The sequence below is a fragment of the Cyclopterus lumpus genome, chromosome 9 (genome assembly GCF_009769545.1).
Source record: "Cyclopterus lumpus isolate fCycLum1 chromosome 9, fCycLum1.pri, whole genome shotgun sequence".
NCBI lineage: Eukaryota > Metazoa > Chordata > Actinopteri > Perciformes > Cyclopteridae > Cyclopterus > Cyclopterus lumpus.
In genome coordinates, this window is record NC_046974.1 from 8,462,262 (window position 1) to 8,489,356 (window position 27,095).

At 42.0% G+C, this 27,095-nt stretch overlaps 3 protein-coding genes across 4 annotated transcripts; 2 read left to right on the forward strand and 1 right to left on the reverse strand.

Moving 5' to 3' along the window:
- Positions 1-834: 834 nt before the first annotated feature.
- erlin2 (ER lipid raft associated 2) lies at positions 835-13,312 on the forward strand. Of its 2 annotated transcripts, XM_034540809.1 has the most exons (13): positions 865-943; positions 2,057-2,141; positions 2,294-2,401; positions 3,822-3,903; positions 4,507-4,553; positions 4,771-4,832; positions 5,051-5,176; positions 5,928-6,001; positions 7,214-7,272; positions 8,976-9,067; positions 9,163-9,252; positions 10,680-10,759; positions 10,843-13,312. In XM_034540809.1, exons 3-13 carry the CDS (start codon positions 2,295-2,297, stop codon positions 11,020-11,022), a joined length of 999 nt encoding a protein of 332 aa, XP_034396700.1. In that variant the 5' UTR covers positions 865-943; positions 2,057-2,141; position 2,294; the 3' UTR covers positions 11,023-13,312. The 2 variants fall into 2 exon arrangements, with proteins under 2 accessions (XP_034396699.1, XP_034396700.1); XM_034540808.1 differs by lacking the exon at positions 2,057-2,141 and having other exon boundaries at positions 835-943.
- A 1,486-nt stretch (positions 13,313-14,798) lies between these two features.
- ch25hl3 (cholesterol 25-hydroxylase like 3) lies at positions 14,799-18,929 on the forward strand. The gene is made up of 2 exons (XM_034540810.1): positions 14,799-15,557; positions 17,549-18,929. The coding sequence occupies exons 1-2, from the start codon at positions 15,127-15,129 to the stop codon at positions 17,904-17,906; spliced, it is 789 nt and encodes a 262-aa protein (XP_034396701.1). The 5' UTR covers positions 14,799-15,126; the 3' UTR covers positions 17,907-18,929.
- A 3,434-nt stretch (positions 18,930-22,363) lies between these two features.
- On the reverse strand, positions 22,364-25,732 carry bmp10 (bone morphogenetic protein 10). The gene is made up of 2 exons (XM_034540806.1): positions 24,851-25,732; positions 22,364-24,413 (listed from the first exon to the last, which is right to left on the reverse strand). Exons 1-2 carry the CDS (start codon positions 25,254-25,256, stop codon positions 23,332-23,334), a joined length of 1,488 nt encoding a protein of 495 aa, XP_034396697.1. The 5' UTR covers positions 25,257-25,732; the 3' UTR covers positions 22,364-23,331.
- Positions 25,733-27,095: the final 1,363 nt, after the last annotated feature.

Here is a 27,095-nt window from a genome sequence, read left to right on the forward strand (position 1 = left end):
GTCGGGAGGTTTTCCACTTTTATTAGTCAGGTTGCATCTTACCCGATGTTTAGTCCAATACAGTGTCACTTTACAGGATGAGCATTGTTTCAGCTTCTTTGGTGAATTTGGTGATTCAGAGCGTGAGTATTATCAAAGCTTCAATACTTAGTTTAATGAAACATCGGCACGCTCCCGCAGGACGCACCTGACTGCGATGTGGCCTCAGTGACCTCTTTGTGCACAGAGCAGCAACTAACCATCGACTCGAGGAGGTACAGAGAGGAAAAACAAACGCTCTGTGCAGACAAAATACCGACAGCTGCTGATGCTGAGGACTCGTCCTAAATTGCCAATTAAGACATGTATTTCACGTGTGTGTGTGTGTGTGTGTGTGTGTGTGTGTGTGTGTGTGTGTGTATCCAGTTATAAACAGTTACAATTAGTTATTGATTAGTCTGGAAGCTGTATTACAGTTTACACACATATCTCTGATAAAATACCATTTAATGAAAACATTTAGAAAACCATAAAGTATATTTTGGGTATTACTTTCCAGTGAAATATCAAATAAAAAAGGCCCCTGTCTTGTATGGAAGTCAAGCAGTGTATTTATGTGTGCAGTTGTCCCACGTTGCAGTGAGTTTCCTCTTGGTGCTCTGGTTTCTTCCTATACAGGCAGTGCCAACTGGGAAGTCTCCTATTTTGTAAATACTGTAAATAGTTTATTTTATATCAAATAAACACGTTAATCACATTTGCCTTTGTTTAATTGAAGCGGGCCAGGCCCCAATGTGGCACCTGCACTGTACATAGGCGAACAGCAAAAGGCGGTCGGTCAACCGACCGAGAGGGGGCGCTGATGCAACACGTTGGACGCCAAACAGTAAAATTACATAAGAAGAAGAAGAAGGTAGCAGGTGCCTCGTATCTGTTGCTAGTGTCCTCTCAGGCAAAATTACAGGTAAGACCGAGCGAGTAACGAGAACATGTGTGCTCCCATCTCTTTCCGCGAAGTCTCTGCTATCCCCCGTCTTGTTTAATATGTCAGCAGCACGTCAAAAGGAAGACGAGACGTGCTGATTTTGTTTTGCTAACTTGTAACGTTAGTGTAGCCGAGTGTTGTTGTGCGCTCACGTTAGCAAAGGTTAATCGATATCTTGCGCTGTCTCGTGCTTTGAGGCCAACAGCAACGCGAGCCGAAGGTACGTTGTGTCGTCGGGGTGTCGTTAAACGGGTCTGCTTTTGGAGAGGCTCCTCTTGTTGAGGAAGCGATAGGATGGTAACTAACGGTATGCTATCACAGCTAACTGTAGCTATCGAAACCACATTCAACTCCCATGTTTAGATACTTTAAGTTGACCTCCTAATAAGTCATCTATACCTATCAGCATTTGATTACTAAACCACTGCATACCCATCTTTAGACTCGCCCCTACAGTTCGGTTTGCGTGTGTTTTCCTAAGATTTTGTGTATTTTGACAAGTGTTCATTTTCAACTTTGAACTGCTGAGGAAGCCGTGTCCGCCACTTTGCTCAAATTATTTAAGATTTAATTCAGCCTGATTCTGTTTAGTGGATGATTTATATTCAGTGTTTGCCAGAATAATTATTACACTATTCCGTGTGGCTTTGCGACGATATCGATACCAGATTTCGGAGCGTTCACTTCCGATTCAACGTTACAGCCGCATGCCTTTTCGTACCATCGCACGTGAATCTTTTGATGCACACTTCTTCTCGCAAATGCGTTCAAAATTCCACATAAGTTATTTCTTTTGTTTATTCACTTCCTACGAAAAATTCCACTAGTATCGAAACAAATGGTTGCTGAACAATTTCTTTTAATGAACCGGTTCAAAAGTCCAGAGTTGAGTCAGCAGGGTCACTGTGATGCAAAATGCACGTCATCCAACTCTTTCAGCTTAAACTATCTGAAATAATCACATGCATGTAAATACATGTTATCACATACATGTAAATGCAGACACTGTTAAAGATTGTGCTGGCAGATTTATTTTTTACGTATGACAAGGGGTTAAAATGTTTTCTCACTTTAGCCTCAATCCTCTTTAAGTGTTTCAAGGTCACTAAGTACCAGCTGATGCCTGGCTAAGCCTGAGCTGAGAAGAGATAACCCAGTGAGCAAGAAGCCAACGCCGGTACGACACAAGATGCTCACTCGGTGCATAGTTTATTACTTGTAGTTGGAGCATTTGATTGACGTTAAGGGAGGACATCTTGCACACATCAATGAGAAACTGTGTTCCCATGTGCTCATTTTCCCATGCTGCCTTTCTTTTCTGCCTGCCAGGATGGCACAGTTGGGTGCCATATTCTCAATAATTGCTGCTCTCGGAGGAGCAGCTCTCTTAGGCTCTGTGCACAAGATTGATGAGGGACACACTGGTGTTTACTACAGGTGAGACTGCACCACATGTTTTTGGTTTTTATGTTGTTCCTGAGACGGTAGTGTTAAACTGCACTGTTGTGAAACGGAGACTATAAAAAAAGAGCGCATCTGCTTCAAAGGTGTTTGCTATAAGCAACTGTTAACAGTGACTACTATAAATACCTGGGCTTTAAGATTGTAAAGAAAGAAGCCATCTGTGCCTGTGTATGTGCAGAGTAATGTTTCATTTAATGTTTCAATACTTGCACAAGCATGCAATGCATATCTGTATTTTCATAATAAACTAGATGCAATCAGTTTTTGTCTTTCAGTGGGCCTCTTAAAACAAATGATGAGTTGCCACTAAGATGGTGTCATCTAGGAGTAAAGATGCATTTATCGCAAGATGAAATTCAGTGGTTGAATATGTCTAGGAACATTTACTTAAGTACTGTTTAACAAATTCAAGGTACCTTTACTTTACTTGAATATTTCAATTTTATTCAACTGCACTCCCTCTCAGAGGGAAATATACTACATTTATCTGACAGCGTTAGTTACTTTTCAGATAATAATTTCCTTCCCTTCCTGTCCAGTGACAACTATATAGTTCCAGATATGTTGATTTTGAATGTTTTTTTGGATAAACGGAAGGATGACATTTTCCTTTTGTGTTGAGAAAATTCTCTGAAGCTAATTAAGCTGTTTTTAAAAAGTCAGCTAGAAAGTGCATCTTAAGAAATCTGAAAACAGGGCTGTTTTTCTGAGCTCATGACAAGATATTTTAGAATATGATGCTTTGCTCAAGATTAAACTACCCAACAACATTATATTTTAACTTTTAAAATCAATTTAAATATATAATCTGAATACTTATTCTGAAAAAGATCCTCTGGGAAAATGTGTTGATTTTAAACTCTGATAAATGAGTTGCCCGACTATGTGGACAGTAAGGAAGGAATATTTGTCCTTGTCGTCAGCAGTAGCATAAAGGAAAATGAACGCACCTGAGTCTTAACTGTTAATTTTTGACTAAACTAACGATCAAGTGTGTGTGTGTGTGTGTGTGTGTGTGTGTGTGTGTGTGTGTGTGTGTGTGTGTGTGTGTGTGTGTGTGTGTGTGTGTGTGTGTGTGTGTGTGTGTGTGTGTGTGTGTGTGTGTGTGTGTGTGTGTGTGTGTGTGTGTGTGTGTGTGTGTGTGTGTGTGTGTGTGTGTGTTGTGTGTGTGTGTGTGTGTGTGTGTGTGTGTGTGTGTGTGTGTGTGTGTGTGTGTGTGTGTGTGTGTGTGTGTGTGTGTGTGTGTGTGTGTGTGTGTGTGTGTGTGTGTGTGTGTGTGTGTGTGTGTGTGTGTGTGTGTGTGTGTGTGTGTGTGTGTGTGTGTGTGTGTGTGTGTGTGTGTGTGTGTGTGTGTGTGTGTGTGTGTGTGTGTGTGTGTGTGTGTGTGTCACAGAGGAGGGGCTCTCCTGACCACCACCAGCAGCCCTGGTTTCCATCTTATGCTTCCATTCATCACAACCTACAAGTCTGTTCAGGTGAGTCAAGTGAAGTCAGTTTTTTAATTTATAACCATGAAACCAGAATCACTAATAATCAGTGATCCTCAGATCAGTAAAGGCTCCCAGATTGCCCTTTTCAAGAATTCTGAACCTGGCTTTATCCAATGTTCAGATTTATCTTCTGGAAATGTGGGCAAATTAGCACATATTTGATAAGATTTAAATATCCAAACATTTAATTTCAGAAAACTTGTAAGATAAGAAATAATTGTCGTAATGTAAGTATTCACCTATAGTGTCCTTAAAAAAAATTAACCTATGAATTCAGTGCAACAGCCCTGTAAGATAATCTACCGTTGTGATGGTAACCATTCACAGGTTGCGTCATGGAGATGTTGATTTATCATTCCATGATACTGGCCAGGAGGTCCTGTAATGGTGTTTCTCCTCTCTGTACAACAAAGATCCAGGTTTTTTCAATTTGAAACATTGTATTGTCTGATTTCATACAGTGTTGGTGAATTTTACCCAGTCCTACCACTGTCTGGTATTTCTATTATGATTTTCAGGGGCATCTTTTTGTGCTCCTGACTTCTGGAAAATGTAATTTAAGCTTGAACGTTTGCTTTTGTCTCGCAGACGACGTTGCAGACAGATGAGGTGAAGAATGTACCGTGTGGCACAGGGTAGGTCTGCCGTTTTGGTTGGCTTAAGTCGTATCAGATGTGGCCTCGGTACTTATTACACTCAGCATTCATCTTGTAACCTACACGCTCCCACACAATACATCGCGTGGGTTATAACACCACCAGCGCTGCAAATACAAGCCCCTTTCATGAGATCTCGTACTGGTGTTTTGGGTGAAAGTTCCTGTCAAATAGTTGTGTATTCGCTTTCTTTCAGTGGAGGAGTGATGATTTACTTTGACCGCATAGAAGTGGTGAACTTCCTCATCCCATCAGCAGGTAAACTCACCAGCCTTCAACGGGCCAAAAACATCAAACCATGAATTCATCCTCAACTCCCTGTTCCTCTTATTTTCACATCTGAAGACGACTCGACACTCGACAGCGAACATTCCTTTTTTTGCGACAGGCTCCATCAGAGCCACTTTCGGTATGAGTGTTCTGTGTTTTTTGCTTTCATTTCTTAACTGACTGAGCACCTGCATCGCTCTCTGCAGTGTACGACATCGTGAGGAACTTCACGGCGGACTACGACAAAGCTTTGATATTTAACAAAGTTCACCATGAGCTCAACCAGTTCTGCAGTGTTCACTCACTGCAGGAGGTCTACATCGGTTTGTTTGGTAAGTACTTGTATCTGCCTGTTTTAATGTCACATCTACATAATCATCGTGTTAGCCTGCAGCCGAGCGTTTAAAACACCCGTCACCTGTCTCATCACTACTAGTCTGCACAGGCACGTTGTTAAAGTGTGCCCACACTTGTGACTGTTGGAATCTGTCCACCCACACACAATCCACAGAAGGCAAACAACCGTGACGTTGTGAGGCGGTTATTATGAGGGGTTGAAATAGTTTCTTTTATAGTAATAAGCAAAGTTCCCTTGCGCTATGTTGCAATACATTTAAGTGAATCATATTTAATAACTGATGGCGCATCGGTTTTAACATTTTTTTGTTATTAATCTTTGCTTATGCAGATTCTGATGTAGAATGCTCTTGTGTTTTTACTTCCATACATTTTGGATAAAAGCAGACCACTTCCTAAAGAAGTACAGTTTGATATTGATCCCAGTTCTGATAGTGTCTGTACTGGGATCAATTATTGCCTGATAGTAGTGAGTTGACTGATATTGATAATGTGCACTGCTCTGGCACCTTTCTGCTGACTAATTGTCATAATATAGTATTCTTCACAGCTTTGTCTTTTTAAATATGAAATGTGTCTGAACTCTTTCTCTGGACATCTGATTATTTGAAACCTACCTTAAGTGAGGATTAGATTTTTTTTTTGCGACCTTGACTTGGATCTGGCATCCTAAACCATTTCTGCTGAGCTCAGCTCACCCACCGGCCTTATGTCTATCTCGTACAGACCAAATCGATGAAAACCTGAAGTTGACGCTACAAGAGGACCTAACATCCATGGCACCTGGACTCATCATACAGGTACAGTAACAGAAGTCCAGTTGCTGAATTCATGACCATCTCGGATCCAGTTGCGCCCCATACCATTTTTTAAAATATTTGATGTACATTTTTTCTGTTATTCCTTTGTAAAATTGATTGATGTCATGTTACATTTCGAGATGTTGGGGATCTGTAACAACATATAAGCTCAAAGATTTGCTTCTGGAGCGTCTCATCTACTCTGACATGGTGTTTTGAAAGAAAAAAACAAAAAAAAGCCATTTACCAAAAAGCATTTTTGACTGGTTTTTTTAAGGAAACAAGATTTTAAATTTCAGGCTCAGCACATGTTATGGCATCACTGTTAACATTGTGTTCTGTAGCTACAGTAGATGTATGTGTATTGCCATAATAATCACATCTCTGAGCGTGTATGCACTTTTTCTGGATATTGTTCAGGTGTATTCTGGGAAATGTGGTTAACTGCAAGGAAAAGGCACATGCACCATGAATTGATATGATCTAAACATAATTATTTATTATAATCTGGACTGAGAAACCCTAACTCTGACTTTATTAAGAAGGAGACATATTTATGTTTGTCACCTTGTTGTCTCTCTTAGAAGGAGTCTTAAAAAAAAAAACAATAAGGCATCTAAACTCAAACTGTACTGCAGTACAGAACCAGGCTATTTGAGTTATAGTAGCAATGTCAACCTAATAATAAAAGTGTTTTTACAGTTTTCAGCCTTGGCTTTCACAGCCTTTCATAAAGCCGCTTCTCTGGATAGTTTATTATAACAACGCAATACTTTATTTGCTAGAATAGTTTTATAGAGGACAGCATTCTGCCTATAAACTTTGAAAGGACCCCCAGTGTTTTTCCCTCCTTAATGAATCCCCCCCCCCCCCCTCCAAACCCACAGAGAAACGCACGCATCACTCCTGAGAGTTAAACGCTCCACTGGGCTTTAATACTCTGGCCTTGAGTTTCCTGTAACTCTATAGAAACAGTTGAAATAACAATTGCTGCTCTTTCTGGGAAATCCAATAATCTTACAGTTCAAAACGGGACTACTTTTTTTTTTCAGGTTCTCTTCTCAAACTGCCTTTTTATTTTCATAACCCCCCTTGTGGTGAAAAAACCCTCTTTTTTACAGTCATGTTGCTTACAATACTCCCGCTGTCTTTGTCTGCCTTCTTCAGAGTTGACTCTTTCTCTCTTTGTCTGTCCGTCTTACTGATCTTCAGGCGGTCCGTGTCACAAAACCCAATATACCAGAGAGCATTCGCAGGAACTACGAGCTCATGTGAGTTATCCGGGTTTTTTTCCCAAAAAAAGAATGTTCCCTGAATCATGTGTTGTGTAATATTTTGGCTCTGATGTTCATCCAAGTCCCGCCCACCCAGTAAGACATGGCTGTTTTAAATCAGTCTGTGAACCCCTTACTTTGGCCTCGTGAATAAACAGCTTTGTGACTGTGATAAAGAGAGGAAATTGAGGATTTACACTAAGTTGTATTACAGTTCATGTAGACACATCAGCCACGGTGGAAAGTCTTCAAGTCAGATAAAAGATATTTGATATTGTTTAATTCAAGTTACTCTGTCTGACTTCTGGTCAAACGCACACACAGCCTGATTAATGCAACATGTGTGTGTCAACTGGTCCAGTGACTTCAAAGTGGGGTCAGGGGGTCTGTGAAATAGTCTGCGATGAATTGTGCTGTTTCATAAAAAAAAAAAGTTACAGATAGGCACCAATAAAACATGAGCATTGTGTCCATTACACCGATGTTGGCTCTGAGCCAATAGAAAATTTGATAAGTTTGTGAAACGCAGCAATGAGTTAATTATTTTGGAGTTGAAGCGCGTCCTGAAAGTTTAATTGTCTGGCTTATTATGGCAGGTTGGCGCCTGTTCATTTTGTAGACGAATCACCGTAAAAAGTATAAATGCCGTTGAGTTTAAATGCAATTTTAGTCAAATGACCCTCGGTTTAAAAGTATATGTTATGAAAATGCTGACGGACCTTTTAATGTTTAAAACAAACGAGAATCTGCAAAACATTAGATTCTTCAGAGCTACAGCTTGGCATCTACTGCAATTACTGTGGTCGTTGCCAAGTATAGTTTTAGACTTACTTTTGTTTTCACTTTCTAACATGTTGTTCAGGATGTTTAAATTCTGTTTTTACAGCTTGTCAGAGTGTTGGTGTTGCTTAGGCGACTGGAGGCCAGTAATGTAAATAAGTCTCAGCCTTATAAAAATGGTCCACACCATTGAAATAAGCCTTGGGTTATAAAATAAACCAAATTTCCCTTTAAACCAACACTTGTGTTGTTTTTAATGCCTTTAGACCCCCATTGGTCATTTAGTGATGGATGTCGTCCAATGAGGCAAAGGCATGAAGATGCAAAGCAGAGATTTATTGGATAGTTCGATAACACAAAACAGCCGTGGTCCTGGTCTATACTGAGTGTACCATTTTTAGTTATTTTAATTATCAGTTACAATGAGCCTTAAAGGAATTGGAACATAATTATGAATTCTTTATTAAAAAATATCATGAAAGTATAATATTATACAACTGAAGCATATCAGTGCAGCACTGAAGAATATTAAATTAACTACAAATTAAAAGTTTACACATCAATTAACACATCATGTGACGGCACAGCCATACTGCTCCTGTCTGTACACTTTAACTCACACTTTTTTTTCATTTTTTTTTCATTAGCGTAGATGAACAAATGTAGATTGTATGTTAACTATTCTTGTTTAATACGACAGCATCCTGTGATACCAGTTTACCGTTACAACCCTAACATCCACTTGGTTGTTCTGAGGTGTTCTTTTGTATATGTTGAGAGGAATTATTCTGGAAATGATTTCACCACACTAAGAATAATGAAGTGTTAGATGCCCCACCTTAAACACTATCAATATGTCAATAAAGCGTGCTCTGTAAATGCCAACACAGTTTAATGTTAAAGCCTCTTTACGTTTGCAGGGAGAGCGAGAAGACGAAGCTGCTGATCTCTCAACAGACGCAGAAGGTTGTGGAGAAGGAGGCGGAAACAGAAAGGATCAAAGCCGTGATTGGTGAGAGAGAGAAGAAAACAATCAGGAAAAAGTGCATTTCCAACACTCAAAGAGTTGATGATTAAAATATATATATATATATTCTTTTTTAATAGAGGCTGAAAAAGTGGCACAAGTGTCAGAGATCAAGTTTGGACAGAAAGTCATGGAGAAGGAAACAGAAAAAAGGATCTCTGAAATCGAAGGTTTGTATCCAGCGGTGGAAGAACCACTCGGAGCCTGTGCTGAAGTAAAAGTACTCGTATTGGTACAAGAATGTCAACATTTTTACAAGGGGAAGTCCTGAATTCAATATCATATGGCATAGATTGCCATGCTGAGAAGCTGGAGGTGTGCAGCTCTTCATCTAAAGCTCACTGTGGCTGCAATATTTCAACCTGAGCCACCGTTGTTTTGGTCTGTAGACCTCACTGACCAACACGTAGCGTTTCCTGTGACTGTGACTTAACCCCCTCTTAGTCCATTAGTCAACTGATTGGTCGTTTCAGTTGACTAATAGTTCTTTAGTTGTTTTTTTTAATGCTGAATTACTTATTTCCAACAAAACTTATCAGCACATCTCTGGTGAACACAAAATTGGAAGCGGTACTTTTGTGGTGAAACTCAGTGTGACGGCTCTGTCGATTATTATTATTTTTAATTAACTTGTCGACAGTCTGAGTGTTAGTCGACTTCTGGGCCATAAGCTCCGTCACTATTGCGTTGCCTCATTAGGTGATAGTGACTCAGCATATATTTATTTTAATGAAAATCTTCAAGATTGCCGCTTAAAGAATATTTTTCTATATTTACTCCAGTACTTTTCCTTCCATCAAAAGTAAAGCAAAAGAAAATGTCCCCTTTTTTCATGAAATATTATTATATATCACATTATTTAATACTAATGCCAACTAGGGAGAGAGTCAGGGGGTGTACAAAATAATGTAAACACTACATGGAAAAAGGAGTTAGTTTTAATTCAATCGGTGCACCAGCCAGACGCAGCTTTGTCCTAAAGAGTCACAAACTAACAAGGTTTGGAGTTTGATATTAACAACACATTGTTTTGTTTAAGCTTTTGTGAATTTTTAATTTGAAAAGTAACTAGTATACACAGAGCACTGCAGTGAAGTATTGTGTCACACATTACAAAAGTATCTACCGTGTGTGTGTGTGTGTGTGTGTGTGGTTTTGACTTCACATGTGATAATGATGTAATATTGTTTGCATGCAGTGTAAGTGCTAATTCTGCAGCCCCCTCGTTGTGCATGTTGATTCAATGATACGGTCACCTGATCATGAAACGGCTTTCATCCCCGCTTATGTGTGCTTCTGCTGCCAAGTCAAAAGGTTTGATTCCTTTATAACAGTAACGAAGTGCATCGAAGTGATGATGAGTAGATCACGATGTGCTCTCGATCACGATGTGGCCTCTGCAGCTGTACTGTGTGCAAGCACAACTGCATATTTCTAAGCGAGTTTGTTTTTAGTACTGGTTTTCTTGTTTTAGTTGTTTATGCATAACTCACGTCAGTAGATTTACAGTATTTACGTCGGCTTCCTACTTTCTGAGCAGTAACGCAGCTTGAACTTGTTATGAAACCGACCGCCGTTGACTGTTTCTGATTCACAGACAGCGGTTTCGTGGCTCGGCAGAAAGCCAGGGCAGATGCAGAGTTTTACACATCGCAGAGAACCGCGGAGGCCAATCAGGTAAAGAGAGGATACAAGCACACTTCCCACCTAAACCGGGACAAATGGGGATTGTAATTTAATTGCTGTTGCCCCTCTTTCAGCTGAAGTTGACACCGCAGTACCTGCAGCTAATGAAGTACAAGGCCATCGCATCCAACAGCAAAATCTACTTTGGGAATGACATACCCCAGATGTTTGTGGACTCTGGCTCTGCAGGGAACTCGATCAAGGCGTCTGCTGCCCTGGACATTGTTGCTGAGCAGCTCCTGGACCTGGATTAGCGAGGGACCGCCCAGACTGAGTGGAAGGACTGTCTGCTAGAGGGCAGGCGCCCGGCCCACAGGCCGGCTGGCAACTTATCCCTCTGACTCAGAGAAGCTCTGCTGTCCAGGGTCTGTATTTCTCAAACACTTCAGAATAACTGCTAGAAATCACACTTGCGTAGGACTCTGATGTAGTAGTCTCCAAACTCGGAGCTGTGGACTTGAGTTAGTTAATTCCAGAGGCTTCCTATGCTTCTGCTCTGTTCTGATGGAGAGTGAGATTGTCTAGACGGACTAGTAAATTATGTGGAAGATGAAATAGCATCATTCACCGATGTACAATTAGCTACTTTAAAAACTATTTAGTCATTTAGCCAAAATCACCATTTTAAGGAACTTGCCCTCCTTCTGCTCGGCTCCGTGTATCAAGTGTGTTTGCTAACCCCCCATCCGCTAGTTATTGCTGCCTTTTTAATATAATAATAATAATTCAAATCAATACTTTCTAAACGATTGGTTTCTGATTTCAGTAATAAAAAAATAAAAAAGATTCTCATTACTGGCTGGTGAACGTCGATTTTTGTCGGCTGAAATGTCGCTCGCAGATTTGAGCTAACATTAGCGCCATTTGTGTGGATTGAAAAACGCCTTCTTCAACTGACTTTTAAAATGTTTCCAGTTGACTCGTGTTAAAACAAGAATATTAGTAGGAGGGGACTTCATTATTCACTTCACGGCTAAATATTGTGCTAAAAGTCTGAGGCTAAAGCTGCATGTTACAGGCAAAACGTCATCGCCCTCATCAGTTTATGATTCATGTAGAAGACATGAATGAAGCTTTTAATCCAAAACATGACTACATCCTCACATGGAAAGCTCTGCAGCGCCGCTAAATCCAACAGAACAAGGAATGACTTGAAGAGATCAAGAAGGTTATTTAAATGTTGATACTGCTGAACAATAAGGACAACGTGTGTCTGAGGGTGGTAGACTGTGATTTCTTATTCTGAGTGCTTGAGAAACATGAGCCCCCCTGACTGTAGACGGAACACAGGGATGATGAATGTACTGTAGCTGCTGCCTGTCAGATTTCAATAGCATTACTCCCATTTTGTTTTTTTGTTTCTGTAAAAAATTATAATAATAATAATCTTTTGAGCACACCAAACCTGTTGAATATTAATTGAAGTTGTGCAACTGTTTGAAGTTGTACCACATGTGCTGTACATGTATGTAGCACTTTGTTTTTCTCACAGCACATTCAGTGGAGACTATATTTGTGCAACTGTTTATTTGTGTCTATTGTGCAGTAGGAGTGTTATTCCAAACACTTGAGAAGTTTGTGTTGGGTTATGACGCAAACCAGCTTTTGTACTCCAGCATACTCATACAAAGTCTATGATGCAGACATGTGGCGACATCTTTCCTTAATGGGCAATTAATTATCATCTTTTATGGATTTAGTCTTAACCACTTCATGAAAGGTTACAGAACCTGTAGTGAGTTGGCTTTGAGCCTTTGACAACATGCCCCATTGCCCAGGAGGAGGAAGTAGTCATAAGAATATACAGATTGACACTGAGGGACTCCTCGCTGTAGAAATACCACCGACCTCGTGTGTCAACATTGTCGGTCGGGGGCAGTTTTCACCCCAAAACCTTTTAAAAAAAAAAAAAAATACTAATCTTGATCAGGACCAAAATACCAAACTTCACTTTGTGTTTAGTCTCCTGTGTTAAATGACAAGAGACATTCTTTGTCAAAATTCCACTTTTATGTGTCCCAGCATGTTGATGTGTGATGAGCGAAACCTGATTAATTTCATCGTGTATCTTTTTTTTTTTTTTAGCCTTTGGTTGTTGATTCTTGGTACTTCGCAGGTTTTGTTTTTTTAAATATCTTTTTGTTAATCTGACGCTGCCACGGGGAGAATATATTTCTGTAGTCTGAAGCTAAATGGCTCGCGTCCTGATTTCACTGTAACCCAATGAAACTTCCACTCATGTCGTGTGCAAACAGTGATTATATGATGTTATTGGAAACCCTGTTTAAAGTTTGTCCTAAAAGTGACGTCAGAATGTCATTCTATTGCAATCTTTTCTTCTTGATTGTGACTTATACTGACTTGAAAGGCAAATGTGTTTGCACTGACTTTAATTGTGAATATGCAATCAAGATATTGACAAAGTGCTGTGGGTTTTTGTTTGAGTAATTTTTTAATTTTTATTTACATTGCATTGTCCAATGTGATGTAGAGGTTGTCTGGGGTTAATAAAAGTGTTTCAAACACAAATATTTGGTATCTTAACTGTTGCATATCAGATTATTTAAAAGGTGAAAAAGTACTTTTGAGTAAAGATTATACCAGAATGAAAGTGTTAATGTTTTTTGTATTTTCAGTCACAAATCAGTTAACCGTCATACCGTTTATGCAGGTTGTGAAGAATTCTGCACTGAAGTACTCTAATCTCTCTCTCACACACACATTGGAAAGATACAAGCTATTTGGCTTGTGAGGCTGCAAGATTGCACAAGTTTAAACACATCTTGTCATGAATGCGTAAAATTTTAGGGTGATGCAGAGGGCACAGATGGGAAATGTTTTATTTTACATTTCTTAGAATCCGGGATCACTGTGTTAATCATTTTGCTTTGCACATGTTACTCGGATAAATATATGGGAAAGGGGATGAAAATACAGTCTTGATGAATCATTGTGTAATTAGAGTTCACATTCTGGAGTCTTTATGAATCACTTCTGACTTGCTCGAGACAAAACTAATAGTTACTCATTAATTATGTGTGACCCCCCTCAGGTCAAAGGATACATCTTACTGAGACGTTCCTATGAAACCCACATGACATCGTCTCACCATTACTTACCTTTTGTTCCGCCCACCTTACTGTAAAGTTTGACCCTAGTCTATGTTCTTCAGAGGCCGAAGGTTGAACCGTATGCTTTCCTGTCCACTTTTGTCCATCAGTATTTGAGTTTATTTTACCTCCAATTATGGTAAAATGGGGTGTTTTACAGGAAACTTCCAGGAAATCATAAAGAACCAGTACAATATGGCATTGACCGCTGTGAGAGTGAACCTCAACTTTAACCACAAGATGAAACTTACTTTAAAGCTCCATAAAGTCGAGAGGAGCTGCAGATTCAAGTGATGATCTGTAGGTTCATCACTATGAGCAACACCTTTCATATTTTAAAATTGTTTTCTCATTGTGTGATACATTGATTATCGAAGCTTACAGTCTTAAACTACATTGTGACACATGACCCCTCTACAAGAGAGAGGAGACTTTTTACTTTGTGGCACAGATTCAGTCCAAAACCAAATGAATGCAGCCTTCATTGAAATAATGACGGTCATATTATGTTACCTTATTTGGAATGATTCATTTGATTTCACAGCGGCATAGTCTGCCTCCCTAAATCGAAAAAGAAGAGTACGAAATTAAAAAGGGAAATAAAATCAACCACACGTTGACATTTTCGGGTTTTCCTCCTTTGAATCGTTAATTATTATTTATACAATTATGTTGTGTCAGTTTGGAAACCGATCCGGTTCTGACTGACTATATTTTACCGAAAAATATCCAATTGAGCGAAACATTCTTTTAACATATAAGTTAGCACATTACTGCATGGTGTCATCATTCCTCGATCTGTGAAGAAGAAGAAACTAAAGCTCTGCATGCGCCAGTCCTCCAGAAACCCCCTGCATTTCCACAGTCAACGTGACGGAGGTGGTTCTCATGCGTAAAAACTGAACGCTGGTTGGGATCAGCCTACTTCAATTCAGTTCCCACTTGCGTAAACATAAACCGAGTAGTGGATCCGGGGCGCCTCCTCTTGCTCCACTATGTGGAGAGAACATTTGTTCAGCAGCATTCATCTTGCACTCGACAGGAAGCCGAGGACAAATATAATACCTGAGGAAGAGAGTTTATCCAGCACAGCATCTTCTGCAGTATTTCAAAGTGGAGACATAAAGTGCATTACAAGATAAACTTGTATCGGATTTGTTTGAGGTTATTTTCCTCTTTAAGAATTGGTGATAACAGTCAGGAGGACACTTGAAAGAAGATGCAGGAGTTGGAGATTTGTGAGCTGTGATGAGCGCAGGGCATGCAGAGGCCAACGCGCCCGTCCTCCAGGGCCTCTGGGAGTCCGTGAGATCGGGGCAGGAGGACATCCTGCTCTCTCCTTACCTGCCGGCGTCCTTCGCCTTCTTGACTCACGTCGCGCTCTGCGCACCTTTCCTCGCGCTGGACGCGTTGGGTAGCGTCAGTCCGCGGGTCCGCTCGTGGAGGATCGCTGCGGGATCGGGTCCTCCGCCGTCCCTCCGCCGCTGGTTTGCCTGCTTTTTGAGGGTTCTGTACAGATACGTGACCGCGGTGCTGCCGGCCACCGCGCTGTTCCACTCGCTGAGGAGCCCCGCGCTGCCGCAGCTGGCTCCGTCCTGCTGGCAGCTCTTCGTGGAAGTCTTCGCATGTTTGCTGCTTTTTGACACGCTCTTCTTTATATGGCACGTGTCCATGCACAGGTGAGCGGCCTGCACACACGTCACGTTAGGTTGTGGACTATTGTCCAGCCCAGTAGGGTGAAATAAAATGCGATGACAGAACTATCTTGGACCAGATTAGATTAGATTAGATTATACTTTATTCATCCCCAGGGGAACATTTCTTGACGCAGCAGCAAAACAATTTTTTACAATAAAATAAAAATAGCAGGACATATTACATTTAAGAATTTAAATAATACAGGAAATGAAAATGTCAAAATGAAAGTGTATACAGTGTCTCTGAAGTGTAAAGTGACAGCAGTCAAATGAGGAGACAACACCACCTACAGGAGAATGTGACTCCAGTGGTCGTGTTCTTTTAAAATCGGGGGAAGAGCTGCATTGGTCTCTTAGACAGGACATGTATACATTTATTTATACTCTAATATCATAGAACGAATCTGTAAATTAAACGGGAAGTACAAATCCAGGTTCTGCCCAGTACTCAATAAATTAGTCTTCAGGCCAACACACAGTGTGAACAGGAAGCTTAAATCAATCCAAAGCACTATAAGGAGGACATATAAAAGTCCAATAAAAGAATGAATTATGTATTGCTGCCCTCATTGGTCACTGAAGCAGAGTCCTCACTAGTGCTCTCCTAAAACCGGGGATACCCGTAAATAGAGCAAGTTTAGGCCTCACTTGTCAGAGTACACAAATCCCAAAGGCCACTCGCATGGACCTCACTCTTCGGTCGCCTCTGTGTCGTCGTTATAACACTCTGGATTCACCGTTTGCCGTCTTTTTGCCTTTTTCCTCCCGTTCTATGCGCTGTCCCTCGTCTCCTGGTCCCTCAGTGTAGATGTTGTAGTAGTGGTACCCCTCGTCTCCTGGTCCCTCAGTGTAGATGTTGTAGCAGTGGTACCCCTCGTCTCCTGGTCTATCAGTGTAGATGTTGTAGTAGTGGTACCCCTCGTCTCCTGGTCCCTCAGTGTAGATGTTGTAGTAGTGGTACCCCTCGTCTCCTGGTCCCTCAGTGTAGATGTTGTAGCAGTGGTACCCCTCGTCTCCTGGTCCCTCAGTGTAGATGTTGTAGCAGTGGTACCCCTCGTCTCCTGGTCTATCAGTGTAGATGTTGTAGTAGTGGTACCCCTCGTCTCCTGGTCCCTCAGTGTAGATGTTGTAGTAGTGGTACCCCTCGTCTCCTGGTCCCTCAGTGTAGATGTTGTAGCAGTGGTACCCCTCGTCTCCTGGTCCCTCAGTGTAGATGTTGTAGTAGTGGTACCCCTCGTCTCCTGGTCCCTCAGTGTAGATGTTGTAGCAGTGGTACCCCTCGTCTCCTGGTCCCTCAGTGTAGATGTTGTAGTAGTGGTACCCCTCGTCTCCTGGTCCCTCAGTGTAGATGTTGTAGCAGTGGTACCCCTCATCTCCTGGTCCCTCAGTGTAGATGTTGTAGTAGTGGTACCCCTCGTCTCCTGGTCCCTCAGTGTAGATGTTGTAGTAGTGGTACCCCTCGTCTCCTGGTCCCTCAGTGTAGATGTTGTAGCAGTGGTACCCCTCGTCTCCTGGTCCCTCAGTGTAGATGTTGTAGTAGTGGTACCCCTCGTCTCCTGGTCCCTCAGTGTAGATGTTGTAGCAGTGGTACCCCTCGTCTCCTGGTCCCTCAGTGTAGATGTTGTAGTAGTGGTACCCCTCGTCTCCTGGTCCCTCAGTGTAGATGTTGTAGCAGTGGTACCCCTCGTCTCCTGGTCCCTCAGTGTAGATGTTGTAGCAGTGGTACCCATCGTCTCCTGGTCCCTCAGTGTAGGTGTTGTAGCAGTGGTACCCATCGTCTCCTGGTCCCTCAGTGTAGGTGTTGTAGTAATGGTACCTCTCGTCTCCTGGTCCCTCAGTGTAGATGGTGTAGTAATGGTACCAGTAGAAATGGTAGACTTACACAGACACACTGACATTCTGGCAATATTGTTGTGATTATCCAAAACAGTGAAAGTATGATCATGGACAGCTGTTTGTGTGTTTCTCATCAGGGTTCCCTGGCTCTACCGTAACACCCACCGGCTGCACCACCAGCACCACGTGCCCTTCGCTCTGGCCGCTCAGGACAGCGGCTCTCTGGAGCTGCTGTCTCTGCTGCTGCTGGCTCTGAGCAGCACCTGGGTGGTGGGCTGCCACCCTCTGAGCGAAGTCTTCTTCCACCTCATCAACAGCTGGCTGGCGGTAGAGGACCACTGTGGCTACGAACTGCCCTGGGCTCTGCACAGACAGCTGCCCTGTCTGGGAGGAGCCGCCTACCACCAAGCCCACCATACTCTCCACAGTGTCAACTATGCCCCCTACTTCATTCACTGGGATGTCCTCTTTGGCACTTACCGGGGACCAGTGTAGTATTCACATCCAGTGTGGTACAACTGTTTATATCAAACTGAGGATTGCTCAAGTTCCAGCAAAGCTGCCAAGATGCATAAAAGGATATTTTCTGAAGATTTCGATCGTTCCTGACCAGCTTTCCATATTTCATGGGAATATTTCATCCCACGGTTTACAGCAAACCAACCATGGCCATTTCAGTCACACATCCTACTATGTCGAGATGTTTTCAGAGTTGTGAACATAAAATGCCATTTATATAAAAATGATTGAAATCTGTATTACTCATGGACAAACATCCGGTTCAAGTGCAGTATTCGCAATGTGAAACGTTCATAACTCCAGCTGTTCTGTATCAAGTGAATGCAGTACGAGAGGAGAGGGCAGAGATGATGCCATAAATCCAGACAATGAAAGAATAAACACATGTAAGTGATGTGGCCTCGCCACATGGGAACGTTTTTGAATGGATTCATGCTTTCATGTTGTAAGGCAGATAATGCATTTAATACAGTTTATTTTTAGTCACTCCAGATCATATGTGTAGTTAAAGAGAATTACAAATCTGGGTAACTGTTGGCTGACATTCACTCATACCAGGTCTCTTTGCAAAGTGGCTAAAAAAAAGAGAAACTAGATGCAACTCAAGTTGGTATACGGTACAGGTGAAAGCTGCAGCCAGTCAGATTAGTTTACATGACGTGTTCAATACTTATTTTACCCGCTGTATATATCATTCTGTGACTTCCTATCTGGAGTGTTACCCAGACTCCTTGAGACTCTGTATAACTTGCAAGAATACATTATTTCAGAGACTAGTTTATGATATTCGTCATTTCAGCTTAAAAAGACTCAACAGCGGGTTGAGTGGGAGGTGGGAAAAGAAATTTCTGGGCCTGACCAAGAAATTGTCCGGCACATAAACTATAAAGTCTGACAGAATAAACATTTGAGTTGATCTTATAGTACTTATATGTTGATTGTGTTACCTCAGTTTCCAGTTTTTATGCTACACTATATGGAAAACTGCCTGCTGGCTGTAGATTCAGTTACCATTTATCGATCTTCTAATCTTGCAGGAAAGCAAATAAATTGTATTTCTCAAAATGTCAAACTGTTTCTTTAATACCACTTTGACCCCAAATGTGTTGTATAATGTGAACATCGTCGAGTATATTGTAAAGATTGTGTTCGTTAACGCATGAGAAACCCGATGAAAGCAGGATGTTTGGGGTTTTGTTGTTCCCTTCAGGTTCAGGTTTCTGTTGCGAGTAATTTTTATGCCCGGGCCTCTCAGCTGTCTACTCTGTTAACTGGCTCCATGTGGATTCTGCCGTGTTATCGAAACCACATGTTTTCAGAGATGAGAAGATCACTATTTGTAGTTGCAATTTGTTTTACAAGAGAGGCGTTGTCATCAATACCTTTTTAAAATGTAACAATGCCCCAGAGGATGGGGATTATTTTTCACAGAATGCAGCTGGAGTCTCGCCTGATGACTTGTAGCTACCTCTCCTTTGGCACTCATGTTCACATGAAAGAAGGATAGCAAAGAGCCGCGGCTTCCTATAACTCATCACAGGGAGATATGAGGTCCAACACTTAGTGGTTCAACACAAGGAGACAAATCATGTTATTGTAGAGAGATAACAAGTTTATATTTCAGTTTATACTTCAGCAATGAAGTGTCTTTTGGAGAACGGTCTGAACGTGTCATAATACAACCCTTATTTATTGGATTTTTTCTCACACGCTGCAGCCGTCTCACTAATAACTTGTAATATATCTTTTGAGAGTCTCTGGCGAGTGAAAGTAATCAGTTTTTATGAAGAATGACAGTTGATTTGAACTGAAAAAGCACAAGTCACATGAACGACACTGAACATCTGTTTTTCATCTCTGTCCCTTGCAATGGGCTTTTTTGCAATTTCACAACATCGGCTTCAAATGCAAATTGTTAAAAGATGTTTGAACATTTTAAATAACTTTGGCATATAATCCTGAGTAAAATATCCCTTCTATTCGTGGGAACGAAAAAAGATGAGAGGAAAGAAGGACAGATGAGTGCTGGGTGGTGGTGTTGTCAAGAGATGGAATGATAAACATGTGACCCAAAACGGAAACAATCAGGGCCTATTACAGACCCCGCGTCAGATTCGGGGCGAGTCATGCAGCTTTGGATGACTCACACCAAAACACACGTTCACAGCGAGACATACGCCGACGCCATGATGCCAGACACTGGAGCATCGCGGGAGTTTTGAGCCCTTTGAACCGTCTGTACATTTTGAAACATTCAGTTTGTTTACTTGTTGATAGGTGTCCTCCCGAAAGCAATCGCGTAGGCCAAAATATTTCACAAACTCCAGAAGAGGAACGAAAAAGTGACGACAGAAGGAGCCATGTCAAAACAAAGAGAGGAAAAAGCGCAGAGCACTCTCCAGCAGTCCTTATCAACAGAGCAAACACTAAAGACTTCCCATTTCGTCATAGTTCCTGAAAGTTTGCTATTCAGTGAGAAAGGCCAGATTCATGTTTCTTCCACCATTCTGTAAATATTCAATTAGTGAGCTTCACATAGCTGAGACACACTGTTGTCACAGTAACTGGTCGAGGTTCTTGCCCTCAGGTCTGTAACCATTTTTAAACGACCTCTGCCCTCATCTTACATGAGAAGTCAGTCATGGCCTTGCATGTTTTTGGAAACTTCTCAGTGCACTTGTCATTAGTGGGCTGTTGCCAAAAGGCTTTAAACAGACCGCATCCCTGTAACGTGTTTGTAGAACTGCAACTCCTGTTATCACACACATTTAGATGGGAAATCAGTGTATCTACATCATCAATATTTTACTGTATGTGATCCACACAAAAGGACACTAGGAGGTAGCAGAAGCATTATGTAATCATCATGTTGTAATAATATAGCAATGGTGTTATGATTGCATTAGCGATGTTTACCCCACACGTACCTCTCACCTGCTTTTTTGTTAACTGTTACGAAATAAGTGACTGCATTAGAATTGGTAATGTTGCAGTATCAAATCTAATCAGCATATTTGCTTTCTTGCCGAGAATTAGATGAAAAGATTGATACCACACTCATATCTGTTTGTGAAGTGTGAAGCTACAGCTAGGAGATAGTTAGCTTAGCTTTGTATAAAGGAATGAAAGGGGGGGGGGGGGGAAGCTAGCTTAGCGCTGTCCAATGGTTAAATAGTCCTCCTCTATAGCTCAATATTTCTCCGCCAACTGCATGACAACCTTACAGTGACAACAAGAATCTAGATGTCACTGTGTCCTGCAAATAACCCCACGTAAAAACCTAGAGCTGTGTTTTTTTCACCTTCTTTTCCGTGCAGATTAATAAAAAAAATTACAAATTTGGCAATGCTCCTTAAGTTGTGCTTCTAGTATTTATTCTAAGCTAAGCTAGCTTTCTCCCAACTGTTGCAAAATTAGCACACAAACGGGACCTTGTCAGCAACCTCTTGGCGAAAAAAGGAAATGAGCACACTCACAAACACGTCAACAGTAATCTTCACATTGCAATCAATATCTGTATCTTTGTCTTTGATTTTCATCCTTCTGCTGTTGAGTTCATTAGTGTGATACACATTCTTAAGGACAAATAAATAATAGAATGTTACACATTTCCAAGCATGAATCAGATTTGTATCCTTAATTTATCTTCGATGTGCGTCGGTACATGAAAAGAACAAAAAGATGCTCTTTCGATGTAGTGTATACCTTCATAGAACAATTAGTGAGAACAGAAAGAGATGCTGGAGTCCACATCCTTTTTTGTTTTCTTGAACAGGTTTTCCATCACAGCTGTCTGCATCTGCTAGCTGTCAGTGTGAGCAGCGGGCCATCCATTTTGTTCATTAGCGGGCCTTCCACTCAGTTTCCCATGGCTCTATGTTTGTATGTCATGTATGAACTATGACCTGAGAGCTGATACTGTCGGACTAAATTATCTGAAAGTCAGAAATGCATTGTATCATTGGTCTAACAGCTTCTTCCTGAAATAATGGCAAGGAAAGTTGACAGACCGAGATCCTTTGATTGGTAATTGTAATGTGGGAAATAGATCATGTCCACATCAGCATGGCATTTCAGCTCCAAATATTTACATTCATCTTGATACGAGATAATGCTAATGACATTTTGATGGGTTGTAAACTTTCTGAAAGAGAAAGGATCAGTTTCGGAGACTTTTCATGTAGGATTTGTAAAGTAATTTATTGTTTTAGAAATTACCATTTCCCTTCCCGACATAATTCATTTTGTGCTGCAAATGCATTGTCACGGATACAAAACCTGCTCAACACTAAGCAACTTACCAATATACATATATATATACATATGTATATACATATGTATATACATATGTATATATATATATATATATATATATATATATATATACATACATATATATATACGTATATATATATATATATAGTTATCTACTCTTTTGTAAAAATTAATAAATTAGAACAATAAATAGTCTTTTATTTGACACAAGCAGCAGAGGTATCAAAAGGCTTTTCAATAAAGAAACTGCATTTCTGTCGCTGTGTTTCCTTTGGGTTGTATCCATGAAGGGAATGTGACAAAGTGCCCCCTTTTCAACTCTCGAGTTTGTCCGTCAGATAATAACTGTCCAAAAAGGCAATTTTGACCATAAAAGTGACAGATGGCTGAACTGAGGAGTTGAAGATATGTTAGGGAAGCATGGTGCTATGTCAGTAAGTTGACTCAGTTAAGATTGTTTGTTGCCTTGGAATGTGGACAACCCCTGCCCCCTTGTCCTGTCCCACTCCCCCATCCCACCACCTCAGAAAACTGCACAGAATGCCGTCCAGTTCTACGAGCCTGAGGTGGTGGCATACATGTTTCTCAAACCCCCACACCTTGCTATCGCTGTAGCTCGGGGGAGTGGAAAAGAGGCATGTGAAGTTGGAAACAGGATTGGGAAAGATAACCCTGCCACATAGGACCCCTGCACTGCGCCTACGTATCAGGAGGCTGCAGGAGGCAGGAGGTGGGCCTGGAGAGTTCATGTCTTGTCAGGTTGCCTCTTGGGGGTCATTTCACTGCGCCAGGACACATGAAGTGCTGATTAGTGTTTGCATCGAGTGGGGAAGCCAGAGATAAGTGGAGGGGAAGACAGACGTCAGGGGGAAGGAGAGGGAGGGGGATAACTGGCCCACTGGTTCCCACCAGGCCGCACACACTGTAGGATGAGCTCGGTTTGGTCCTTTGGGAAGTCTTGTGCGTTTCCTTCTTGTGGGTTTGAGGACACACCTTGGCATCACCATTGTTGACTGTAAATCTGCAGCACACTGTCTTTCCACTGTCTCAATCTCAATTTTACAGAGATTCCAACCTCCTCTTATTGTAAGACTTTACGAAGAGTTAAACTCTCTCAAAACATGGACTATCTGCAGCCGCACTCTGCCACCACCATGCCTTCAAACTTATACTTGTAGGTGACCACACCTGTGTCATCCAAGTACAGCAGGGAGATGGGGTCCAGTTTGGTGGGCACGCAACAAGCTCGTGCTGCCTTCTGAGGACTGTTGATGTTGATCAATGTCTGGACAATGGCATGCTTGGTGGGTGTGACATGCTTTGTCAGTGGGAAGGAACAAATGCCAGTGCACTCAAAGGCGTCATAACCAGTGGGTGCCAGGATCCAACTGTCCCAACCGATATCCTTGAACTCTACGTACAGAGATTGTTTCTTGCAGTGATTCCCCTTGGCATTGCGACGGATGCGGGACGCTGTGTCGTAGATCAGATTGGAGCGCATTTGGATGAGGTCCTCTTCATCTGGCTCTGCTTCTTCATCCACCTCATCCCGGTCCCTCCCCAGCTCCCCCCACAGCCCATTCAAGCCAAACCCCAAGTCATTCTGGAGAACCATGTTAGAGGTTTCGTGGTCGATCATCTCGTTCAGCTCACGCTTGTTATCACGGTGATCGCTACTTTGGTCGTCAGAGAAAACAATCAGCAGAGGTTTGTGTTTTTCCTTGGGGCTGGTGTCGATCTTCATGTCTCCTTCAGGTGGGTTCCTGTCTTTCTTGTCCTCTTTCATACCTTGAACATTGTCTTCATTAGCCATGCTGGCAATGTGCACTTCCAACCGGTGCGTGGAGCCATGGTCAGATTTGCGCCAGCGTTGAACAGCAGCAGTGAGGTCAAAGGCCTCCCATCCGTTATCGGTGCCGTAGACCTGGCGTGAAGCCAACTCCAACACCTCTGTCCGCTCTCCTGCCCCTCTGAATCCATCACCTCGCACAGTGTTCTCATCGGTCATGTTGTCATCCCCGACATACAATTCCATTTCGTAGATAGTGACCTTGCGGTCGACACCATCGTAGAGGTGGCGGTCAGTCTGGACAAGTGTGTAGAGGCGAAGCTCGGCTGCTGTGATGCGTTCATGATGGGGGATTGTCACATTGAAGAGGAGTGGGTGACGCCTCACCCCTCTGACACCCACAACACTGGGAGATGAATCTGGGGAAGAGAATTGAATGGTCAAAGTTAACATTGAATTCTGCAACATATACTATCCCTATCCTATCCCTATCGAGGATGACATCTTCAATGTCATACATAATTAGGAACCATTCAACTATCATTAATGTCAACTTATTAGTATTGCAAGTTGTCCCATGAAAGAATAATAATAGCATTTACATGAACATTGCCCTGAAAAAGAGTAAAAAGAAACAGGACAATGACTAAGGCTTGGATTAAGTATACTTCTTGATTTATTAACAATCTACTTAAAAACTGTTCAAATATACACAAGAAGTCCCTTGTTCTCAGTTTCACTCTTTGTGTGAAGAGAAAAATGCAAATCATATTTAAATCAAATATATCATAAATGTATTCAATAAACATGGCAACAAAAGAAAAAAGCTTTTAAAAAATGATCAACAAGGCATTACCTTCATTTTTTAAGCTGCGGATGATGTTGGCGGTGGGCATGGCAGTACGATCATTAGCAAAACGGTTGTAGAGCTCCATCATGTACTCAGGTGGCTCTTCTCGTGTGCCTTCAGGAGGCAGCGGACGGGGACCCAAGCCAGACAGGTTGAAAGTCTGCAGAAACTGTTCCTTCAGGCTCTCCAGCAAGCTCTGCATGTTCATGTTGTCGTCCCGCTCCAGCAGCGAAGGGTCCACCACCCCTCCATGCCCGTCTCCCAGCCCCGGAGCGGGGCGATACCTCTGATGAGTGTTGGAGATTGGGCTGCTCTGTCCACAGAGCCCCTGGAGCAGCAGGATGGAAAACAGCAAGAGCAAAGTCCTAAAGCTGCAGATGATTCCCGGTGGAAAGACCCAAATTCTCGCCATGGGAAAAAAACACTCTGCAGCTTTCTATTTTATGCCCTCTGGGGTTCTCTATGGACAAGCTGAGGCCACAGTAAGACACAATGATTGTGATCTCTAAACGCCTTAATCCAAAGGTTAATTGAAATTGGGGTCAGTTTTGTCTGTAGACAAAGAAAGTTCTGGATCCAGTAGTGTTGTTGACCCCTGCCCTGACCAGTGTGAGCCTCGGCAGGAGTTTGTGTTCCTGCTGCTTTCCTCCAGATCACACAGCATTTATTCTCATGTACACCTTTTGATGTCCTTTGTGACAGGGCTGCAGTTCCGGTGACAGGGTGGCCAAGGCTTGGCTTTGTCCGTCCGAGTCATCTCTGTTGTGTCCTCTCCTCTTGTCGGTCTGCCTCTGCGCTTTGCTCTCTTCTTCCCAGCTCTTTCTTTCAGTCCCTTATCTCTGACATGGTGGGCTCTGCATTGCTCAGTGCTTTTGGTCTCTTTGCTTGTGTGTGTGTGTGTGTGCGCGCGTGCCTTCAACTTTGTGTAATGCACATGAGCGTGTGTTATCTCACAACTTCCTTAATGAGGATTTTGTAAACACGGTCCTGAAGCCTCTTCCTTCTGGAAGCGCTATTTTGTTTGGGTGGGTGCTCCAGGGTTGATATTCTTCATTTGTTTATTTGCTTTGTAAATTGTGGAGTTCTGCGAGCTGCCGCCTAGGCTTCATTGAACAGTTCTTTGTGACAAAATACACCGGGGCTCTGTTGATATTCTTGAATGTAACAGGATAAATCTAGGAGACAACACTTGGCCAAATGAAATTGAAATGCAATGAGGTGTGAGGCCTTAATGATCAAAGATAAAAGATACTGAGATGAGCTCAAGTAGTTCATGGGGACAACAGAGTTGTGCACAAATATTCAGTCATATTCATTCGATAAAGCAACAATCACCCACCTGTTGTGCTCGCTAAAATGTTCAGTGTGTACTTCCTCTTCTGGTAAATCGACACTGTGGCTGAAATGAACAGGGCACAAAAGGGATCCTTAAAAAATGGAAGAGCGAGGGCGCACAATGAGGCAAGAATAGATCAGACGTGTGTTGTGAGGCCGACACAAAGCGTTACAGAAACATATGTCGGCATGTTGGAGCAGACTGTTTGGCACTGTTACTAACATGGAGTCAAGAGGCTGGTCAGATGTTTTCTGGTGAATAATGACTCCCACTGGCTCCTCTGCACATTTGAATAACTGTTCCGTTCATCACCTGAACCCTCAGCCCAACTGTCCTTCATTCCTGAGCTTCTTTGTGTGACCTGCATGATACACTCCAGATTGCTGCGCGTCACAGAGATGGGAAGGAATGAGCTTTTCCTGCCTCTGCCACTCACCTGCCATGCTGACAGTTGACAGACGTGCTGTTATCTGTCACACGGTTAAACTGTTCGGTCTTCCTGGTGGCCATAAGAAGGCTTGAGAGTAGCAATGTACTTTAACACACACACACACACACACACACACTGTCGGTCCCATGCATATGGTCTGTATTATGGACCTATGGTTGTAACAAATGTGGATTTATGAAGGCCCGGGTTGCTATTTGGGGATTGAACCTTCCAACAGACAATATTTTGTGCAGAGATCAAAGATCCGTATTTAATGATTTAAAACTGTGTTTCCCCCACAATGGCATATCTATGACCCACTACCAGATAATATCGACATCACCAAAAGAAATACCCCCAAAAAATGTACGAAATCAATGTACTACTGCTGAGTCAAAACTGTGTATATTTAAAGCAGCATCAAGTGACTGTATTGATATTACACTGAAATATTAATTAATAATATTAGTGTGTAACCAAATAAG

Excerpts from the sequence above, each read along its gene's own strand:
- erlin2 (XM_034540808.1), top strand. The coding sequence starts at position 2,295 with ATGGCACAGTTGGGTGCCATATTCTCAATAATTGCTGCTCTCGGAGGA. Across the intron at positions 5,177-5,927 it reads GGTCTACATCGGTTTGTTTG|ACCAAATCGATGAAAACCTG; the intron begins GTAAGTACTTGT and ends TATCTCGTACAG. Across the intron at positions 6,002-7,213 it reads CACCTGGACTCATCATACAG|GCGGTCCGTGTCACAAAACC; the intron begins GTACAGTAACAG and ends ACTGATCTTCAG.
- ch25hl3 (XM_034540810.1), top strand. The coding sequence starts at position 15,127 with ATGAGCGCAGGGCATGCAGAGGCCAACGCGCCCGTCCTCCAGGGCCTC. Across the intron at positions 15,558-17,548 it reads TGGCACGTGTCCATGCACAG|GGTTCCCTGGCTCTACCGTA; the intron begins GTGAGCGGCCTG and ends GTTTCTCATCAG.
- bmp10 (XM_034540806.1), bottom strand. The coding sequence starts at position 25,256 with ATGGCGAGAATTTGGGTCTTTCCACCGGGAATCATCTGCAGCTTTAGG. Across the intron at positions 24,414-24,850 it reads CCGCAGCTTAAAAAATGAAG|ATTCATCTCCCAGTGTTGTG; the intron begins GTAATGCCTTGT and ends TCTCTTCCCCAG.